Source organism: Lampetra planeri, chromosome 22 (assembly GCF_965212315.1).
Source record: "Lampetra planeri chromosome 22, kcLamPlan1.2.h2, whole genome shotgun sequence".
NCBI classification, from domain to species: domain Eukaryota; kingdom Metazoa; phylum Chordata; class Hyperoartia; order Petromyzontiformes; family Petromyzontidae; genus Lampetra; species Lampetra planeri.
Window position 1 is genome coordinate 5,166,471 of NC_136128.1, and position 23,377 is coordinate 5,189,847.

Below are 23,377 nucleotides of genomic sequence, written 5' to 3' on the forward strand. Positions count from 1 at the left end.
ATGGTTAGGTACCTTATATTCTAAATACTGTACACTGCACCATATTTGCCCCGGACAATATTTCAGAATATACAGGTTAGGCCATCTGTGATTTGCCATTTAGCAAAAAAGACACATACTTGTTAAAGCCCATCTGTAGCCCTCGGGGTTACTATCGATGGCAATTATTTCACGTGACCTCAAAGTAAACCACTGTAGTCTGTGCTCCTTCAATACAGGCGGATAAATAAACTACACAAACACCTCTCATGAAGCCCTCTCGTGGCTAGCAGACCATATCTAGATCCTAAACTCATTGCTAAACGCAAACATTTTTATTTTTAAATGACAACCTTCGGTAAACGTGAACATATTTTGAAGTGTATCACCAAAATGTACCGTTATAACTATTAAATAACAACGAACACGATCAATTGTTAGGGCCACATAATTTTCTCTGGAAAATGTAATGAGTAATCGTTCATAAACGCAAACGGACTCTATTATGAAAATGTGTGTGCACATTCTCCACCTAGTGGCAAGGACCTGTAAAAGATCATATACAGCTGCAATGTTCGCATTTTTTTTACTAAACTGATAAACTCTCAAAAGTGGTGTTTACTCATGTACGCACCGATTGGTAATTTCGATTAATGAAATACTCTCAGACATTAAACTAAGGCTCACTGCATACACCTTCAACGATCTGTGTGTGCAACTCTATCGAAATACCTTACTTTGACAACTATACATTTTATTTACAGTACACGTATTTGTTGAAATGCAAATTGACACGCTCAACATTAGTAGCACAATTAGGTTTCAGTTGAGTGATCAGCATTCAATAGATGAACATTATATTCTAGATTTGACACTTATTTCTTTTTTTACGTGATTTTGTTCGAGAGTAGCATTGTTTTAACGTCACGCACACATCTCTCTAGAGCTCCCCCAGGTGTATTTCCCAACCATGCAATAAGCCATTTTCATTTTAAAATCACATCAATTGTCTCATCATTATGAATAATAAGAGTCTAGCAATTTATATGTATTACTCTACACTCCAGATTATAAGACATACTTCACCCCCTCTGTATTTTTAAGCCAAAGTTGGGAGTGCGTCTTATAATCCAGTAGCTGTGGATAAGTAACCAAGATTTGCATGTGTTTTTACTTTTTACTGACACCATGCGCAAGCTTCGGGTACATCTTACTTACAATGCAGAGAATGCAGCAATATTCGTTGCATTTTATCTTGTAGTTCATTTATTGACAAGCTGTTTGGGCAGGAACCCGTCAGCAAATGGGGTTTTAAAATTAACTACATTAAACAGTGGCACAAACTGCATAACTGCAGTTGGCTTATCGTGAAAGCCAAATGCAGTATTTGTATACGGCCATCATCAATTAGGTAGGTCAATTAGGAGTTCATGTGTTTAGTTGCAATATTATACTGCATTCGTCTGCAATATTTATAAGTAGCACGAGAACCCCCCTTCCCCCACTGCGCCCTCCCCGAAAAAAAATCAAAGAGTGACATCTGTACGCTGCAGCAATTGTGCTAAATCTTCCCCAAAGCCATGCGTCGCAGGGGAAGTGTGTGAATAGCGCCACTGTGCCGAGTAAACGAGCGCTCTACCTGGGACTGCCACCCGTTCCCATTTTACTGAAAGTCGTCTTGTCGCTTGCCACTTTGTTGTTTGTTGCCCATGTGATCTGCTGTGGAGCATTCAACTACAGGATGCTTATTCGGCACATCAAGAGCCACATTTCGAGTTCGTGAAACGATGCTTTGAATCGCACGTGTAAAATGTTACGTATTTTTTGTTGCTTATTTTTAATGGGCTCATTTTAATCCCCTCTGGCCACCTAGAGGCTGTTACATTAATGAGCATAACAGAAATACTGAATCAAATGATGACCCCCAAAGTTCATACAATTCTTTGACTAGTATGACTCACCAGTCATTACACCCCTGCTGAATATACAACGTCGTGTCTCACAATTAATGATTGTGCGACGCGCTGACTCCACAAACTCACGTGGGTCATCAATTACCTTCACGTGGCAGGGAATGAGCCCCCACAACATTCGATCGGGCGGTCGTGGCAGGGTTAGCTGAGGCTTGAGGAAGCCACGTGCATTTTTGACTGACAAGTGATGAGTTTCATTAAATATAGGAACAAGTGGCGGTCCAAGTGCCAATGGTTGTTGATGTCCAGCATTACCTGATTGGAGAATGGAATACGTATCCCTTTGGGAAAAGACTATTTGGCCTCGGCCTCCCCTTCCCCGTTCTTACAGGGCGAATGTGAGCACAACAAGAAGATCCGTCATGGGAGACACATGCGCACGCACACACACACACGGGACACAAGTCAAACACACACGCGCACGCATGAAGCTGACAGGAACTATGTAAACAGGAGCATCATGGGACTCACAGTTAAAGAGGGTGGTTGAGTATGGGGCAAAGGTGATACCCGATAGGGGTTTCATATTCCCAATGACAGATGTGGCCATTCGAGTGAAAAGATGGTGATGCTTAACCACAGTGCTCTATTCAAGTCAGGCTAAAGCTGCTTACCTTTCAGAATATTTAATTTCACCAGCTCAAAACCAATTGATAATGTATTATCCCTTATTAAATGCATAGATGATTGATTAATGCGATACAGGCAATAGAAATAGCCATCTGTATGTCGCAATGAATCATGTGCAGGTAATACGCATTTACAAGGAGGAATTCAATTTTAATGAAGAACCCTAAGTTCTCATTAATATATAATATATCATGACTTTACTGTACAAAAAGGTAAATATAGACATTATAAAGTATTTGCCTAATGTTCAGCTGATGGCCCTTCACAATCCCTGCTGGTTCACTTAAACGTTACCTGGACTCCTCCATTTTGAAAATGGCATCATTGCTTGACTTGGGTCTGGGCAGAGTGAGGAAGCAAGCTCTGTGGAAGGATGGATGTGGAAGGCAGGGAGAGGGTGGAAATGGTCCATAGGAGGGAAAATCACACAAGGAATGAGATACAAGAACAGTATGTGTGGACAATGACAGGCCTTGCTTGGGAAAATGGAGGACGCATCCAAAACACTGTTCACTGTAAAAGAACAACAACCAGGTACGCCTTGAAGCATTACGTTCAAGAAACCCTGCGCAACTTTTCCATTCATTGGCCAGTTACGTAAACTTCCCCTCAGTTCACACGGATTTGCATGGAAAACTTCGGGGAAAGATCACTCAAGATATGTTATGCAACCACAGGCCCCGGATGTGCTAGTCTTGAGAAACATGACCTGAGGAAGTTGTGAGCTTAAACATATACAGAACAGTCTGTTCTCCTATGACGCGTGTTTTCATAACGAGAATTGGATATAACGCGATGGTATTACAGAAAGGATTTTTTTATAACAACGATACGAAATGGATATAACGCAATCGAGTGAATGGAAGCACGCCGCGCGAGTAGGAATAAGCGGTTGTGCGGCTGCCTCGGCGTAACATCACACGAGGCGCGATGTTGCTATATGCTTCCAGATGCTACCTGTGCACCTCACGTGTTATCGCGGACCGTGCTTTACCCTATGTTATATACAGTATTGTTTATTAGAACGCGATTTCTCCAGAATGTGGTGTTCTTCAGGAAAGCAACTACCGCGTGATAGAATAACAGACAGTAGTATATATATATCTGCTGAAATACAACAAGTGCTCACGTGACACGGGCTCGACTTCAGTAGGGAAGTCTTCAAATCCTCCCGTAACACAATGTCCAAGAAATTCCACAGATAATTTTCAAGCCCTCCTTGAATCCATTGCGCCTCCGATTCGCACGGTTGGCTACGTACGGTGTGAAGAAGTTCAACATGCATGCATACATACGTTGGATTGCAAGCTCTTCTTGGAATGGCATGTGCATTACAGAGTGTTCGATTCTTTTTTAGCAGGGGGTGTTCAGCTTGGAAGCGTGAATACGGTTTATATACCCATGATGTGCTGGTGATGATAATAATAAACAAAAAACTGCACTGAACGACTCGCGGCTGACTGGAGATGCTTCACTTTTATTGGTGGTCGTGGATTTCGATTGCCCTCCGCAGGGAGTCTGAAAGCGTTTTCCTGGCCCGGAGGATGAATGCTCGGGGCAACGTGAAAATGGTGGTCGATGTAAGATAACACGGAGCAAAACACAGAGCTCGGCGATCCTGCAGAGAGAGTCAGCATTTGTGCGCAAACACATTTGACCGTACTTAGTAGTAATAATTAGCTTGACATCATCATCATAAGCAGCAGCGGCGGCAGCTGTGCCAAGGTGAATGCAACGAAAACAACTGCGCCAGTGCCACCAATTTCCTCTGTTGTGAAGATGCAAACCATCTAGCTCCCCCACGTTCCATTTTTTTTCATATACCTATTATATATATATCTATTTTATTCCACATCCTCCCTCACATCATACATCGACGGGTATAAATCCACATTTCTCACGTTCCGGGGCGATGCTTTCAAGCACACCGGACTCATCAGAGCAGGTGGTGGGACGGGGGGGGGAAATTATTTTCTTTGGGCGAGGGGGATGAGGGTGGAAGACGTGTGCCCTTTTTCTCATGTTCCATCCCTTCTGTGATATAATTACAGTACATAGCAGTGTTGTAGTGACTACATTATCATCTCAGGGGTGTGTGCCAATCGGTCAGTATTAGGCCCCCAATACTGTTTATGTACGCATGTTGAACCTCTTTGGCGCCGTATGTCGCCAAACGTGCTAATCAGAGGTGCGGGGGAAGGACAACAAACTAAAAGGAGATATGTTTCAAACAGATTTGGTATGTACCAGTAGCGTAACTAGCGTGGGGGCAGGGGGTACCCTCCCCCCACCCCCCATGGTGGCTACGAGTTGGGGCCCCTTTGACAACCAGCATCTCATGGTGCTCGTCAAAGGGGCCCCAGCTCGTAGCTTTGGCCACCGGGGGCAGGGGGGGGACAAGAGGGTCAAGGGATTCCATCTCCTCCCACGCTCGTTACGCTACTGGTACATCACCAGCTTGTTTGGTTGATGCTGCCTTGGCAGTGGTGCACAAGCACAACGAACAAAAACTTAACACATCCGATCCGTCAGTAACACTGCCTTAAAAGGAAACACAATCATCGGTGACGGTGCAGGCAATGGTATTTCTTCATAACATTCAAGAGAAGTTCCATTGCCCGAAAAGTAGCCTATTACTATATATATGTTTACGTTCAAGGCAGTGTTATTGGCAAATGTGTTGAGTTGTTTTTTTGTTAATTACTACCAAGGATGCTCAAAACATTGTATGCGTGCCGGACCTATTTCGTGCCGTACGTAGCCAACCGTGCTAATCGGAGGTGCGGGGGGAAAGGAAATCGGAGGTGCCATTCCAGAAGCACTTGCAATCATTGTAAGAATGAGACAACATGTGAGAAAGCAACGGGAACTTAACGCCGATCTATCAACATGTACCGTCTCGTACAGAAACTGATTTCAGTGCAGTGGCATCGTGCAATCATAATCAGAGGTGGCAGAAGGAAAACTTTCTGCCTGCGGCTTGAAGTCCGTCCGGATCGCGTGAGAGGAACGTTTGAGAGGGCAGGGCCGAGAGATGACCTCGCCCTGTCGTCTAAACAGGGCCGTAACACCTTTCAGCCACAAAACTGACACTGCTGAAAGTATGCCTCCGTCGTCTGCAGGCTTGCTGCGTAATTCAAAACATTCTGGGGTGGAGGGGAGGTGCTTAACTTGGTAAAAGTATAACCCCCTCCACCGCTGTAGATGACATTAATCTAGATGACATTAATGTACATTAATGTTAGGGGTTACTGTAATGAACACTATAAACTACAATGAGTTTGAGATTACACCCGCTGTGTGTGTGCTCGTATAAATAATGCGCAGTCTTTGTTTTTCATTAATCGCCGTTGCTACAAATATATGGGGTTGTGGCTACAAAGCCTCCAAAAGCGGTATAAACGGTCACATAACACGAGTTAAAGAGCACGATGCCCATGAGGGTCATTGCGATTCTCTAAGTCAATCACACACAGCCACAGGGAACAGCCTCATGGGCGCTCACACACTTTCTGTAGCCAAAATCATCGTGACGATACATTCCCAGCAGTAAGGGAGGTATCACGGCTGTTCAACAGTGTCACCTTCGTCGAGGATCGGCGGCAAAATGATGGCGCTATTTTATTGCATTGTGCATCCAGACACGTGTTGAGCTCTCGAGCAAAATTAATTCAAAGGGTCGTGTGCGTTGCGTACAGCCAGGTGGCACTGTGGTCAGCAGAACACACAGCTTGAAAGGTTGCAAGTTGAAATCCCGGTCGGGGGGTCGACTCAGCCATTCATCACTCTGGGGGTTGATACAATAGGTGCACCTCTGCGGGGAACAAACGACGGTTGTACTTTGGGATAAGCCGATCTGGCATGGGGAGAGTCACCCCATAGGACAACCGATGTTCTTTCAGTACAATGAGATCCGTACCATTACATCGGCTCACTTGATCGTATAAAAAGTTCCTCTAACCACACAACCAACCGTCGTATTTACCATATATACAGGAATGCTCCTCTCATCCCCTGTAATGTAGGGGGCCAATATCATGGTTCTTATTATCCTTATTATCCGTGCTAAAATTTGCAACATTTACTCCACTTATCCAAGAGGGATTTTTTTTTGTTTACTGGAAGCCGTTTCCACAATGAAGTCCATAATTTCTTTTGCAGATGACGGTGTAAGATTGGAGGAATAGGCCCGTTGAAAATGGGCTTTCTCACAGACCACACTGCACCTCTGAATAATAGGACTCATGAATAATATGGTCACGGATAAGAGAGATCTCCTGAGCAATATTTAGTTGGATCATGTTACTTTGAACAATTCGTATATGTAAATACTGAAGCTGCCCATAGCTTCAAATATCTAAATAGCCTGGTGAGTGGTACGTTTTTTAGTTAATACATTTATTTTAATGCTGCAACTGACTGCAATGTGGTGTGGGGCTATACCAAAGCATTCTATGTTACTTGAAGCACATTAAATACCTTGAAACAGCACCTGCAACAGCAGGTGACTGTGAATGAGCAAACTATCTTCAGTTTTTTTTTCAAAAGTAATAGCTGTCCACAATGAATAATTCAGATATTATTATTGTTATTAACACACGTCACTGGGTCTCAAGATTATTCTTCAGGAGGATATTGCTAAGTTTCAGTGTTCAATTCCATGATGTTGCTGCTGTGTGTAATATTAATTGAGTAATTATCAGGTAAATTTTCTGCATTGGGATGTTTTGACCAGAACATAGCTTTTTAGCTATGGGAGGAAACAGGATAATGCAGAGAAAACCCATGCAGATTAGGGGAGATCATACAAACTTCACACAGAAGTACGCCTGAGTCAGGAAGTAAACCCAGGCCCTTCTTGTTGTTAGGCACGAGTATTACCACTGCACCACCCTGTCACCATGACTTTTATTATTCGTTTACATAATCAATTGCCCTAAAGGACTGGAAATTATTGACCAGAAAATTATAAGCAACATAATAATTAATCACAAAACTGGCTTTCAATTAAAACAAAGCCTAAGTGATGTCTTGCTCAAATGAGCATTGGGCAGTGCTCATCTCCTATTAAGAGCCCTGAGCCAGTAGTGAAAATTCTAAATTTTATTTGATTGTCAGGGGTGAGTCTATCCAAGGCCGTAATTCTAATATATATTGGGGGACACACATATATGCTCAAAATGCCCCCCCCCCCCAATATATTGCTATAGAAAAATAGCTATGCAATGTAAATAAAAACAACAATTTGCTAAACCTTGGCCACAAAGATTTATGTTCATATGATTGTGGTTATGATTGTACTTTATTAATCCCTAATCTCTGCCATTACATACAATTAAACAATAAATGGTAAAAAAGTAAAAACAGAGCAATGTAATACAATACACTATTATACATTATTGTAAAAAATAAATAAAAAGTCCATCCCATGTGTTAGTGATTTTTTTTTATATTTCAGGCAGGAAATGAGTTTTCAAATTTAGATATTTTTCTGGGTTGAGACCCCCAGACACCCTGAAAGATTTTGTACCCCCCAATGTTGACTCCATGGCTACGGCCTTGAGTCGATCCATTGTTGACTTCCCTACAAAGTGGTAACAATTTTATCGACGCCAGAAAGCATGATGGAAGGAGTCAATCCCCAACCAAGGGTTGCGAGCTGCTCGCGCAACCGCTGAGCTTCCTGGTCGTGCGTGTAAAATGGAAAGCGAGTTGCAGCAGCCACAGTGAGGCAAGGCTCACCCATCCATACGTCTGTCTCTCAGGGAAGGAATGCGCAGTGGAGGATGTAACGGCCCCGTCTTCTCAGAGGAAGGTCTGAGCAGGCACATGAGCCACACTGGAATGTCATCTATCGGTCTCTGGATGGACCACCGTGATGCACTTCTCGACAGATGCACCCAGGGTCTCTGGGTGGTGATGGGGGAGAATGAAAACGCTGCTTGAACCTCACAACACTGGAACGCACGACTGTTTTTTTTTTTACAAATGCTGACCCAAGACATATGAAAGGCTGTTTCACAGGGAGGTGATTCTCACTATATTCCCAGTTAGGGTTCGGAAAAATTACTCCACTTACGCAAATATTTTGATTGATTCTCCGTTTCTCATTTTGTTCGTTATGTATACATTAATATAGTCAAATATATATTTAAATATTTGTCCCGGTCTTGAGTGGGATTGCAGACAAAGGAGGTATTATTTTTGATTAATTTTACTAATTTAGAAAATTGTCTTTCACTAACTAAACGGAGTTTATTTACCCATAGAAAAAACATCTACTGCAGAGTTATTGGAAATACTGAACTATGGATGGTGATACTGATAAAATAAAAATCTCTGCAAGGTAGTAGCCATCAACCCATCAAATCTCCCCTCACCCTCGCAACCCCCCCCCCCCCCCCTTAACAAAAATCATTTTCAGGGTGGCTCCAGGCTACGGCATTGGATACCGTGCAATATAACATTGTATGGGAATATCTGTGCCACATTACGGTGACAAAACCCAGCAATACGACGCACAAAATAAATGCCTTAATAACACCGCGTTAACTAGAGACGTTGATTTGTCTCAAGCCAACCGATTAGCACGGTTGGCTATGTATGGTGCGAAAGAAGTTCGAAGTTCAACATACATACACGCGTGATCTCTCCGTATTGTTTCCTTGGTAGCTGGGCTTCTCGAGCCGAGAGCCACTGCTGCAAGGTCACGTGTTCACGCTAATCCACTAGAGGGCACTTCTGTTCTTGGATCGGGCAGTCCAACGAGTAGTGCAGAGATTTTTTTTTGCCGAACTCTCGGTTGCCCTTTCGGCAATAAAATCTGGCACTTCGGAGTTGCGGTGCTGTAAGAGAGCCGTGACGCAGGGTTTCATGCCATGGCCATGGCAATATTTACAAGGGAGGCACTTGGGGTCACTGGCTCTGCGCTAAAGCTGCTAGAAACATAGCCACCGGGGTGTTGGAAAGGGGCATGAGGGGATGTGGAAGGTAGACAATGGAATAGAGAATTTGGCTCCAAAGGCTTTTTGTATTGTTGGGCCAGATCTGAAGCTGAAGTTTAGAAGATCACGTATGTTTTGTATGACTTTTACCGTGATTTTTGTACGTAACTTTTCTTGGGTGAGAGCTAATGAAATTGCATTGCCTTTGCAAGGAAAATACACTTTAATTTGTACGTGTATTCAGATGTGTACATGTATTATTGTTTTACTGTGGATAGCATGCAAACAGGTACACACAAACAGGATGCGTACGTGTACGTATAGGTACACATATAATCAGCGAAGCTGAGATTGCCAACTATCAGGTGTGTGAAAAATGTCGTGGCTTCTTTGAATGAGAGGGAAAGGTTGGTAAGGCTGGTAATGTGCATCACGGGAGGTCGCGAGGACTGGAATCTGCTCCGGGTTCAGATTCCAATTGCCTTTGGACATCACGGTCAGGAATAAAACACGGACTGCTGGAAGCAGAGCACTATGTGTACAGAGCTATGGCACCACCACTCTCAGTAGCGGACACATTTATAATTAAACATGTTTTTACCCTTTGGAATAATATATTTTATATATATAAAAAAGTTAAAATCTTGCCTACAGCCCTTTCGATTGTCCACAAAGTATAAACTATCCCCAGACTGTTAAAGAGACATCCACAACCTGCTTCAAGCAACTTTCTCCCGATTCCCTAACACAGCCCAGGTCCACTATCAATGATGCAATGGATCCTGCATTTGCAGCAACGGCTGGCAGACCATTCGAATGATCTACGCTGCCTTGAGAAACAAATAGCCCACAACGATTATTGTTACGACACTAAGATTATTTCTCACTTCTCTCCTGAGTGTAATAATCACAGCTTGAGGGTACAAACTAGCCGTGAAAGTCAGCCATTTCAGTGAGCAGTTAAGTAAATATTTATGATACTTAATTGACCATTTAATATATATGTATTAAAAGTACTGAATTCACGAAAAGTGAATTAAGCAAATGTTGTAAAATAGGCACGGTTTTTTACATTTATATTATGACAACGCATAGCAGACAACAACATTCTCACCTCACTCATGCTACGAACCGTGATCGAATGTTTGTTTTATTTTGGCACCGCCATTATGTGAACCAGTGGCATCCATACACACAAACGCACGTCAAAAACATGCATACACAAGCACACATATACCCACAGGCACACACTCAATATCAAGTTCTGAATTACCTTGCTCGGATTGTAATTATTATCATTTCTTATTATTATGATGCTCGTTTATCCAGGAAAGCCTCACTGAGTCTCATGACTCATTTTCAGAAGGGTCCTGCGAAGCTTTCGTAGGAATGGGGCGATGATTGAAATTTATATTCGGATTGAGTAAAAAACAATTGGAGAATTTTTTGAAAATGTACCAGTGACAGCACTCTTGCGAATGACATCACGAGACCTCTAACGTCCACTGTGAAGCAGATGGCACTTATTTTTACAGTCGTTACACCCGCATTGTTCACCAAGATTTGAACAGTGAAACTCTGCAACAACCGGTGAAAGCGCTACGGCTAAATCGTGTGCAACTAGCAGGTCGCATCATTAACAACCTGTGTCTCTCCAGGGCTCGTGAAGGCATACAGTACCTCACAACAAAGTACAAATATTATTCTGAATAAACCGAGTAGACGTTATAGCAGATACCTGCTGACATTGGCTTGATATCAAACCTATGCTCGGATCTCTTTGACCGTTGCATGCTGTTTGAGGAGCTACATTTAGTGCTTCACAAATACCTTAATAACCAAAAACTTGCAATGTTTTCACAGACTCTCCAAATTTAATGGGAATTACCATAGAGTTCATGATGGAAAATATGTTTGGAAGATACCAGGAGAACCCACACTTCAGAATCAGAATCTTCATTTAGACTGGAGGAATCCGATGAGCTATGAAGCTCTTTTTCATAGATATCCACTTGACCTCACCACACCACGTAGTTCTCCAACTACAAGCCAATTTACACAAATCCACGTGAAATTGGCCCACGAATTATGGAAGACGCAAATAACACGCGCGCGTATATATTTCACAACATCACACAGCCGCGAGATGCAGCAGAAGGTAGGAATCTCCAGCAAGATATGGACGCGGGTGAAATACCTGAAGACTTCATGTTATAATTTGAATAGAGAGGCTATTGCAGATGAAGAAACGTATTCAAAGCTTCAACCACCTTGAGTATGGATTTCATTTTCATTGTATTAGTCCAATATTACACGTAAGACGGCGCAGAATAAAAAAAAATAAACAGAAGATAACAAATATTCTTGGTTCTTTCGGTAAAGTCATGTAGAAGGGAAATAATAAAATAATAAAAATATAAAACAATAAAAATTATCACGACGTTTCGACGGCAACACAAGCAATCATCATCAGGTGTGAAATCCACAGCAAGAAAATTTGAAATTTTTAAATCCACAGTAAGAAAATTAGAAATTTTCTTGCTGTGGATTTCACACCTGATGACGATTGCTTGTGTTGCAGTCGAAACGTCATGATAAAAAATTTTGTTTAATATTTTTATTATTTTATTATTTCCCTTCTACGTAACTTTACCGAAAGAACCAAGAATATGAATCCCTGCAGTCACGAAAGCTTTAAATCAAAATTTTACAAGATAACAAATTGGATTTTCTATGGAACGCAAAACATTAAGCCCACGGGATTCTGCTGAGTACCAACCTCTGACTTGAGTCTTACCTCTCACGGTCACATGGGTATGGCGCCTCCACAGTTCTCCCTCTCTCCCTGCCCTGCCGCTCGTCGTGCCGTGACGGAGACCGAGACCTCCTGTTGTTGTTGTTGTGAGAAACCTGGTCCAAGCTCCTGGAATGAGAGCCGCGGTCACGGCTTTCAAAATGAACGGTTCAGAAGTTGACCAAGTTCCTTGCGGGTGGTTATTTACATTTTATTTCAGTCTTGCATATCCATACAATCTGCATGTGTCTCTAAATTAACTGGACAGATGTACAGTACCCGACGCACCGAGTGGTATGTGCCGGTTGTTACCATGATCGGAGCATGCGGCTCGCAATTAGAAGGGTGCAAATCTCGATTTGGAGTGAATTAAACTTTTTTTTCTTCAAGGCTCGACAAAATCAGTTCCCCTTTCAGGGGCAGTATATAGCGGTCATCCTAAAGCTGATCTGGGTCCCTGTGGTGAAAATGAGGGATTTTGACAGGTTCACCCACTTCCACCTGGGAGAAAGTAACGTTTTTGACAAAGCTCAAAACCGAACACATTTGCATTTCTAAAACATGAAAAAAGTCACCAACTCCTGTTTTACTTATTCCTAAACAAGAAAACGGAGGTCACCAGGAGACGTCCGTTTCTTTTCTGCTGACAGCTTGGCAAGCATCGCTCCTCGCACTTTTGACAGCAGCTGCTCTCAACTTGGTGACGTTCTGCTTCTCATTAAGGCACTTACCCTCAGCGGAGGGAGACAGAAGGGTTCTTTTGTTTATGCCTTATATATCTTTTTTTTCAAAAGGCTAAACAAAAACCTAGAGCCAGCCCCGATGACCTTTTCAGCAGAGATCTCCGTGGCAAGGCTTGGTTCTCGAGACAACTGGCCATGTCTGAATTCTAAAAAGACCAACCGGGGAGAGTGACTGACTTCAAAACACTGCATGGTCCACTGGTTTGTGAAACTTCCCAACTCCATTATAAGTTTTTCAAGTCCGTGTCGATGGGATGAAGCACATCTCAAAGGCAGTGCTGAAACATTTCGTATTTAATTGTTGGCTGTGAAGTTGTAGGTCACCACCATGACTCAAAAGCCAAGTCCAAGAATGTCCAGTCTTAAATCGTCCACGGCGTGTTGCTCAACTCTATTGGCAGCCCTGAGCCAGTGGTTCAAAATCATTCGACATTCCGATGACGGGAAATAGTCCATCCATAGGATGATCTACGGTTGACTTCCCACAATGTGGCAGTAAAAAAAAACTGTACAACCACAACGTATTTCTTGCCGTAATTGTGAACATTTAAAAAAACAAAACAAGCCATAGGATAAGCAACTTGGACATCTCGAATGAAACAACGCGGTAAAGCGTTGTTGACGAGGGTAGGATGGCAGATTACGCAGAGAAACTACAGGAAAGTCTTAGAGCCAAATGATAATGATGATACTGAGAACTGACATTGGTATCGCCTGCGGAAATCTGGGAGAAGGAAGCGAGAAAAGCCAAGCTGTGGTGGCATCCACTGCATTGGCCACGAGACGGCTTCTCTGTGTTTGACTGTTAAGAGTTAAAAAAGAAAGACACAGGTGCAGCCCTGCGATTTAGTGCTCACATCACTGGTGGTGGAAAGGCCTCCACAAGAGGGAGCTATAGTGAGCGGCTCTACAGAGGACACTGGCCCTACTCTTCCGAGCTGGCCAGACATCTTGGAAGAGGTAGGAGAACCCACCACAGGTGGACATGCCGGATGACTGTGGTTGTATCTATCTACAAATGCCTGTTGGATGGAGGCAGGTCTACAAATTCCGGTTGGATGGAGGCAGGGGGGGTTTAGCTGCTGTGCTTGGGAGATGGAACCTCAGGATTTTGATTCCCGTGTGCGAACCACTGCACCACGGCACGACCCCCCCCAAGAGGACAGCTGGTGCTACGATAGCCTTGTGCGCTCCTCAGAGCTGAGGTGGATGGCACTGTTAAGCATGCGGATGTTTGTAAATATATTAATTGCGCCACGCATCAAAGTGTTTTGGTCACCTCTTGAAATGCATTCTCACACACCTGACCCGATGCTCGCATACTGAATGTGTGCATAGAAAATCTTAGAATTTCAACTTGTTAACGGCGCCACTGCGCAGAGTTCCCTCAACTCTTGAAGAGAGAGAACGACCCGGAGGCTCAACGAGGGACCACAGACGAGCAGGAAGGCAGCCACTCTGTCAGCCGGCACCAACAATCGGCCAAGCTCTGTGGTCCTTTAAGACGTCCAGGTGTTATTGGCCGATTAATGAGTGTTTACATGTGGGAGGAAACTGGAGCAAACCCCACATGTTTAGGTGAAGGGGGGAAACACTTTATCCGATACCGATGTAACAGGAGTGCCACGGTGGCGAGATGTAAACTACCTCGTCTGGTATCCAGGAGGTTGTGAGCTGGATCACGATCCTAACACCTGTATATTTGGAGTTTGCATGTTCTCCCCGTGGTCGCGTGGATTTTTCTCCGAGTCCTCCAGTTTTTCCCTCCACATTTAGAAACACGCGTTTAGAGTATTTACCTGCTATACATTTCCACGTGATAAGCCACTTTGCTGAGCTATCATTTGTGGCCAGGTTGCTTCTGAAAAAGAGCAATACAGCTCAGTGGGCCTTCCCTGGGTAAAATAAAAAATGGTAGTTTTAACAGTTGGATTTCAAATTTTGTTGTACTGCCTTCTCCTGGTGAGCCAGGGTATGGCACCTCCTCACCGCGCACAGGAAGGGAGTTTCGCAACATGCAACGCCGTCTGTTGAAGAGTGAACGTTTGGGATCCCGTGACATCATTTGCAAGAGTATCCCAGTGGCCTGAGCACCATTCACCGACCATCAGTGGAAGGCGACATCTGAACCGGTCCTGTGGTTGTAAATTACGACTAATTATTAATCCTCGCTAATGTGGATAAATATTGGAGCTTCATTTCATGAACTATTGAGCAGGTTAAGGCAACGCCAACAAATTTAACTGACCAGGAAGCTGGGCGGAAGAGTGAGCGACTCTCAATTGCAACGTTCCGAGTTCAAACCCCGGGTTTGTAGTCGATAAAATAGGTACCGCATTGCGGATAAGTCAGTCAACGGTTTGCCCTATGGATAGACTTTCCCCCTCCACAACACAAAGGAATGTCTACCACTGCCTGACAATTGTAAAAGAGGAGATGAGCACTGGCAGATGTTCGACATCCGTCCTTGAGTTTGAGACAGTTTTTCAACAAGCTTGAAACAGCGTAGTGTTCTTCCAAAGAGCGCTAGCTGCATGATCAGTGCTCATTTGTGATGGACCGGACTCTAAAGAGTGCGCAATAGCAAGCGTTCAGACTTACTTGCTTGCCTCAATCAATCACTAAGCTGGCAATCACTGTGACTGTTTAACATGATTAAGATAACTACGATAATTTTTTTCTTCTTCATATAATGTAGGGCTTATAGTTATGGGTGAGGGTTGAGGGTGAGGGTTGGGGTGAGGTTTTAGGGTTGGAGGTGAGGTTTGGGGTGAGGATTGATGGAGAGGATTGGGGTTAGGGTTGGCGGTGAGGATGAGGATTGGCGGTGAGTGCGGTGAGGGTGAGAGCCGGGTGGTGGGTGCGTTGGGCGCACCTCTGCTGCACGGCGGGCGAGCGGGAGCGCGTGCGGCCGTTCCCTTCAGCGCGGTGCGGCGACGCGGAGCGTGAGCGGTGCCGCGGGGCCGCGCTCGGCTGTTCGGGCACGGCCAGCGTGATGGGGCCGCCGTCCTTCCCTCCGCAGCGGTAATCTGAACGACGACCGCCAATGACCCACACCCCCCCCAACCCCCGAGCGACAATAACGGCCAACGTTAGCAGTTGCGTTCCGTTCGCACACACCGCGGCAATAACTTTTGGCGATGGGGAAACGTGTCGGTGATTGTCTATGAACCCTTTTGCCATTCCGATGACGTGCATTTACGTCATAAGTTTTTCTTCCTATTCAGTTCCGATGACGTACGTGCACATTATCAAAACGAAACCAGAAGAAAAATTAAATAGGATTACTTTATCGGTACCGAGGCTCTCCATTCGGGAGGGTGTGTGGCACAGTTTGGCACCAGCTTTCGTAGAGTGCGGGCATGTCGCTACGGTTCTCTGCGGTGATTTTAATGTCTTTAAAAACAACGGCGCTATGCCTCTCTTAATAAAATTAACGCTGCATCGCTTGCGCGTTCCGATGTTCAACGGTAAATGGGACCCACACCCAGCAACTTGCAGTCATCTCGGAACGGGAAAGGGCTAATGTTGACAGATGTATTGGTGACAGCCAATTTCATCGTCAAATGTTGCACGCAACTGCATAATGACCGTCATCATTATCATCATCATCATTCTATGTGCTTGTAACACTCATTCACAATCTCTCTTAAAAAATCTACGTGAATTTCAGTCAACATTTTTAATTATCTTTCGTATGCTCTGTGATCATTATCAGTCGATATTTTCTCTAGAATATTTAACAAAAGTCCACTCTTTCAGCAAAAATCACAATGTTCATTAAAGCGATAATAGTTTTTGATCATTTCATTTCCACTCATTTGAGCAATCATTTCCTCAACTGTACACACAACGCAAGTACTTTATGCAGTAACCTATGAACATTGTAACGTAATTTTTTGTTGAGAAATGTAATATATAAACATTTTGAAGGAGACTGAAACCATTCTAAAGTAACGATCTTTTAATTGAGAATAATTGAGAATCCCATCAACACAGTATCATCAGGTTGTAAGTTCCCTTTAAGGAATTGATCAATTATTCAAATTTGCAGTGAAATTTATGTTAACCTATTCATTATTCCCGGACTCATGATTACTTCACTGCAACAAGATGTAATTAAAACTACCGATTTCAGTTTTTGGCGAAAATTCACATATCACAAATTTGTGTCAACCTCCTTAAAAATGCAATCGTAGTGACATGCACTGACCAAAAAAGCATGCAGGTCGACATGCGCGTGACACAGCAAACAGAAGCGAAAGTAAATGTGGACAGGGCACGAGCTCACACGGGGGAAAGACATAGGGATGCACGCTTCATACCTGTCGATATTACTCCAATGGCATCATCATAATCATAGTCTGAAATTTCACTATCACTAACACGCTGGGATCCTGAACGGCGGTAAATGTAAACAGAACCACACATTACTTATGCTGGCCGGCAGAACCACACATCACTTAATGCTGGCTGACAGAACACAACATTAAACGTTGTTGCTAATTATGAGTGTCGTTAAATATGTAAATGATCAGAGCAGACTGATATGGCTAAGGTTAATTTGTTTTATATTACGTGCATTTTTTGTTTTTTTTACATAGTTGATAGATGAAGAAAAAATGATGATTGACATCTTGAATCAAAATGTTGGCATGAAATTTGTGAGTAAATTATCATAGGTTGCCTAGATACATTTATTGTAAAATTCAGGGCATTTATTACTATGTGGCACAAATCTAGAATGGTAGTGCAGAACATCTGTTCTATGTTAACTTACAAGTGTGAAATCACATTACATGAATGCCTAAAAAGGTACAAATGCCTCGTAATGGCATTTAATCACCCAATTGAGTCCACGTATATATCCAAATCGATCATTGCCGAATCATACAATGGCCTTTCGGCTATCATCGATCATCACCAATTGTTTACCGTGCTATTTCAATGATAACTTTCACAGAATTGTCATCTTGGTGACGATCATCACCGTCCTCCATTATCATCGTCGTTGTCAACACCATTAAATGCACAAGCACAATGACGACGAGTGTAACACGTTAATGTCTTAAAATTAAACACAAACAAAACACCGAATAAAAACACAACGTCTAGTGGAAAGTCACGGAACAAATACAACTGGATACAAATGACCAAACAAAAACCACCACCACAGGTACAGATGCGCTATTTTCGCACAAATATTCAGGAAAGTTGAGCGTTTTTAAAATTGTGCACATGCTGAGGAGGAACCTCCACGGCAACTGTAAATAACTTTTTTTTCAAAATTGACTTTAGTTCAGTAAAAAACAACAACCACTGTCTTGATTTCTATTATGGGAAATACATTTTCAACCAGAGCTTGGGCAAAATGTGTTGAGTTTGTCGTCCATTGTTCTACTTGCCATGTTGCTGCTGCTTAGTATTTAACTGCATATTAAAAAGTAATGTGTCAGGATGTCTACGCGTTTGAGAATGAAACTACTATACTCGTTCACACAATCCTGCTGGGACTCAGATCCTCTATGCTTGGTGCTCAATGCAGAGATTCTCAATCCGTGGATCATGCCCCCCTAGATGAGGTATTAAAGCCTTTTGGGTTAGAGTGGGGGGGGGTGCAGGCTACAGCGTGGATACCGTGCAGGAGAAATTGCTAATGAAGGGCCCAGTAGCCTCCGGTAGGCTGATGGTGGTGTCATTACACTACATCTTGCAGTCGATAAGTATTGAGACACATAGGAAATTTATCAGGGGGGCATGCACGCCAAAACGTGTAGTTCTATCTGCAGCCAGTGCTGCTATTGTATGCAATGCAAGTTTTAGAATATCAATTAATGCCAGAAGGAGAAATCGCCGTTTAAGTTTTAACCAAGGATGGCTTTTGGTTCGTAGCAAAAGCTGCCGCCAGGTAATAACTGGCACGGAGATGCCTCCTTCCAAATGTGAACAGCTGCATTCCCAGTGACGGTTTGCTATTTTCTTCTGAGGTGACGACAGTTGACATCAATGGACGTTTAACAACAACTGGACCGGAAGAGCAACAGCGGTGCTTGGGTCGGACACATCGCCAGGAGGAATGACCAGTGGTCAAGACTAACAGTGGAGGGGTAGTTTTGATAAGCGACTCGTGTGAGCCATATTTAAGTGCCATGAGTGGGACTGGGGTGTCGCTATTGGTCTCAATTAGGGGGGGCAGGGGGCGAGGGGCACGATACCAAGGTTTAAAATGACTGCATTAATGTCACAAAGGCTGCTTGATACGCTTTTCTGCAGCATGCATTTTCAGTTCACAGTTACATAACTTACCTTGAGTTGGTGTATTTTTGTGTTATTAATCAGAGTTGGGAGAAATGAACACATTAGGGTTATGTTTAATGTTTTGTTTAATATTTAGGTTCCCGAATTTTGCTTTAATTTATAATATAGTCATGATTCTAAGCTTCAGACACAGAAGGGAGTGAAACCACAATTAAGCGTTTATCAATATTTAGATGTGCATTAATTACAGCAAATCACACCATATTTATGGATTTATTTAACTGTTTATTCAATCACTTTGCTTGGCAGATACATTCAGGAATGTTCAGCAGCGCCACAATGAGAATAACATTTAAAATATCACCTCGAAAAAGGGGACAGATATCTGTCCACGTTGAAAATTGTGCAACTCACTCAATATATATCTGCCTACAGCGACGATGGTACGTTTCGTAGACACAGATACACACGCACAACACGGGCACTCACGGACACCTTCATATAGCAACATGCAAACAAACAGGGGGGTTAACGGTGAGGGACATTAGAAGGAGCAAACCACTTCACATAGTCATAGAGGAGAAAGCATACTCCACCACACAAGAAAAAAACCAAATGCAGTCAAATAGGAAAGATCGCATATAACCCTGGAGAAAATATCAATACGGTATAGAGTTACTGTATATATGAAATAACAATACAGTATAAGGGGGGGGGAGACATACACAGTCATAGACGGCATATCCATGTACAATCATATAGAGACAAGCAATATATAATCACGTGAAGGTTTACAAGCTACAATAGCATAGGGAGCAATCGCATGTGGCACTAGGATATAATGGGATACTAATAAGCAAAGCTCTATGGCACAAATCATACACCGCAGTCTCGGTATATCAATAACATCTACCACAATACTGAAAAGGTGTAATCATATTCAATACATCAGTGTAAATCAACAACCATGAAAACAGTGTGGTGAGCGTGGACACCGCAAGAATGCGATATGGGGATGTTAACTCGGCAATTCTAACCTGCACGGCAAGAGCGCGTTTGGTGTACCATGGACGTGGAAACGAATATCGCAGTGTCGTATATTACCAACACGGACAAAAAAATAAGCATTGTTGCTAAGATTGATCCTATTTTAATTGACTCTACGCACTCCAAAGATGTTTGCTTTGATTCTGTGTTTGACATTGATGGCCATTTGCCATGAACCTCTCGTAACATTATGCAGTGGTCACTTTTAAGAGATACGATTCGGGACTACAAGATTTACCACTATTCTCATCGATGCCCTGCGAGGGTTTAAATGAATGTTAGCGCGGTTTACATTGCCGAATGTGCACGGGCCTCCTGACGGTGCAACCATTAACGACAAAAAAAGTCAATTTCTTGGGCACCAAGGGGCACTTGTGTTAAACGAAAATAAAATTTTACGTCGTATTACACGTTCAGCCGTGCACATTTGTCTCTTCCAAGCGAACTTGCTCTCCCTCCTCAAACAAGCGGTAAGGCCGCACTCGTCTCCTCTGTTAACAGCATTGAGTCGGTGGTGGAAATTCCACGTTTCTATAGCAAGCGGTGGATGGGTGAGAGGGGGAGGAACAAGCAGTATCTGCATCCAACAGGCACCCAAGGCTCTTTGGGACAGCAGTTTCTCCATCCAATGGCCACCACCGTTAGCTCTGTGGCAGTTGAGGGAGCTGTACCGCGAGTGTGGGGGGGGACAAGGAGGGCTTGGGGGGGGGTTGCGGGGGGGGTCCACCGTGCTGGATGCGGGAGGTGCTCACAGACGTGTGCGTGCGTGCTGTCGCCACGTACTTTGCAGCTTCTTGGCGTTGTCGGCGGACACGTGTTTGCGCGGGAGGTACGGGGAGGGCTGCGGCAGGGGCAGCGAGGAGGCGTCGTGCGACTGCAGCTTGTACCAGTGCGGCTCGTCATCCAGCAGCGCCGTCTCCAGCTCGATCAGAATCTGGGTTTTGACGGCACGTGCGCGGGTGGGAGGGGGGGAATAAATAAATAAGTAAATAAAGGTTTGCGATTATGATAACAGGGCAATCCACCTTCGGTCTAACAGGACGACGGTTAGGGGTGAGCTATGTGGCCCATGTCGGCCACACGGGTAACGGTTCACCAACGCCGCCAGTGATTCGATGGGTGGTCACAATTGGGGGTCGCGTTTTTTTTTAAGATTCTCTCTTCGTATACTTTTGACCGTTGCGTTTGCATCATTCCGCGTTTTTTTCATTCGCTTGGACAAAAAAAAAACACACTCGTCAATAACAACTCAGTAGCAAACTCAACACGTCGCAAAGTGACCTTTACCTCTCTGGCTTTCTACGTGTGCTATGGAAAAGGGCCATTGTCTGAAACGTCGTTTGAAGGCCACAGTGTTTGTGATGAATGTGTTGATTTCTTGTTATTTGTGTACCACTGCCAACGCAGTGTGACGTAATTAGTTGTAGCATTCACATATCATTTGCATACAGTTAGCATGCGTCTAAATAGTACATGGCTTTAATGCGTAAATTCAATGGACATGTCGCGGGTGTACGAATCAATTTTGCCCGACGAATCTATGCAGTGTTAAGTGCCTAAAGTGGACACGCACACAGAGAAATACACAAGACGCAATTTCAAATGAAGACACATTGGCCATCGAACATACACAGACACACAATCCATGTGTTTGTAACGAAACAATCAAGGTATCCATTTGATGTAACAGCCACCTTTGTACCAAAATCATCCGGCCAGTTAATGCTGGGGGTAGAGCACTGGCAAAAACCAACTTGTGTCAAGGAAGGGTGCAAGATCAAATCCCATTTGGGGTAGGACAACTGTTTAGCTCCCAGAATGATAAAGGTGCAGCCCTGCAACGTCTTGATTATGCCACTGCTGGCAGAAGGGACCTCAAGACAGCCCTTCTACGGGGTATTTGGCCTGCTCTATTGACGCGAGCCAGACTACCCAGATGAAGAGGTTGGGCGAAACCCATCCTAGCTGCCAGAAAGCCGTCAGTGGATTTGAATTCCACCGCTCGAGTGAGAAAGAGGGCAACTGCCACCGGGCCTAATGGAAGCGGTCGCTCGCTCCGCTGAAACCAGCCAGACATCCGCTGGGAGCGCGGCGGTCGCACCTCGCCCAGAAACTCGCTCTCCTCCTCCAGCACGCGCGGCTGGTCCCATAGCGTGAGCTCCAGCATTCGCTCGCGGAACTCGCGCCGATGCACGGGGCAGTAGACGAACGTCTGGCTCCACTTGGGCTCCAGAGTCTTGCGTGCCGTCTTGGTGCGCCGCTTACTCCTGCCCGGGGAGGTGGGGGGGTAGCAGAGTCGACAACGTTAAACAGCGACGATCGCCCACACCCCGGATGTATATATATATAGGCGCCACTGTGGCGAGATGATAACTGCCTCAATTCGGACCCTGCCACCTGTTTATTTGGAGTTTGCATGTTTCTCTTCCCACGGTCGCTTGGATTTTTCTCCGGGTCCTCAGGTTTTTTCCCTCCACATTTAGAATCAACACCGCATTTAGAGTATTTGGCCACTATACATTTCTACATGATAAGCCATTTCGTTGAGTGATCATCTGTAGCCAGGTCGCTTCTGCAAAACAGCTATCTAGCCCAATTAGCCTCACCTGGTCATAAGTAAAAATGTATATCTGTAACGATTCTGTGGAAAAGAGCCATTAATGAGCACTTATTGAGGGCTTGAATGGCCAGGTGGGTCAGAGCGCTGAGGTCAGAGGTCAGAGTGCTGAGCTCTTACCGCCCGAGAACCCAGTTGGCCATCTGTGATCATTAAACTGGGTTCTCAAAGTGGTCACGGGAAAGTGCTGCCCTCTGCTGATAAGGGATCTCAGAAGCAGCTCTGTGATATCCACTTCTGGAGTCAATTCTCTGAGACAACGGTTCCCAGCCTGTGGTCTGCGAGGCTACTACAGGGAGTCCGCGGAAAAGAAGAACAAAAATAAAAACAGCATCACATGCTAGTGGGACGTGGTGGTCCGTAAAATGTTTGGAGGTTGAAAAGGGGTCCTC

General features: G+C 44.1%; 1 protein-coding gene across 1 annotated transcript in view; it reads right to left on the reverse strand.

Moving 5' to 3' along the window:
* The window catches only part of LOC144724938 (regulating synaptic membrane exocytosis protein 2-like), a 256,156-nt gene that overhangs the window by 59,815 nt on the left and 172,964 nt on the right, over positions 1 to 23,377 (reverse strand). The window contains exons 14-17 of the mRNA XM_078604261.1: positions 22,470 to 22,635; positions 21,152 to 21,302; positions 15,939 to 16,092; positions 12,324 to 12,449 (exon numbers count right to left, since the gene is read on the reverse strand). Coding sequence (XP_078460387.1) covers positions 12,324 to 12,449; positions 15,939 to 16,092; positions 21,152 to 21,302; positions 22,470 to 22,635 — 597 coding nt within the window. The remainder of the gene's footprint in view (positions 1 to 12,323; positions 12,450 to 15,938; positions 16,093 to 21,151; positions 21,303 to 22,469; positions 22,636 to 23,377) is intronic.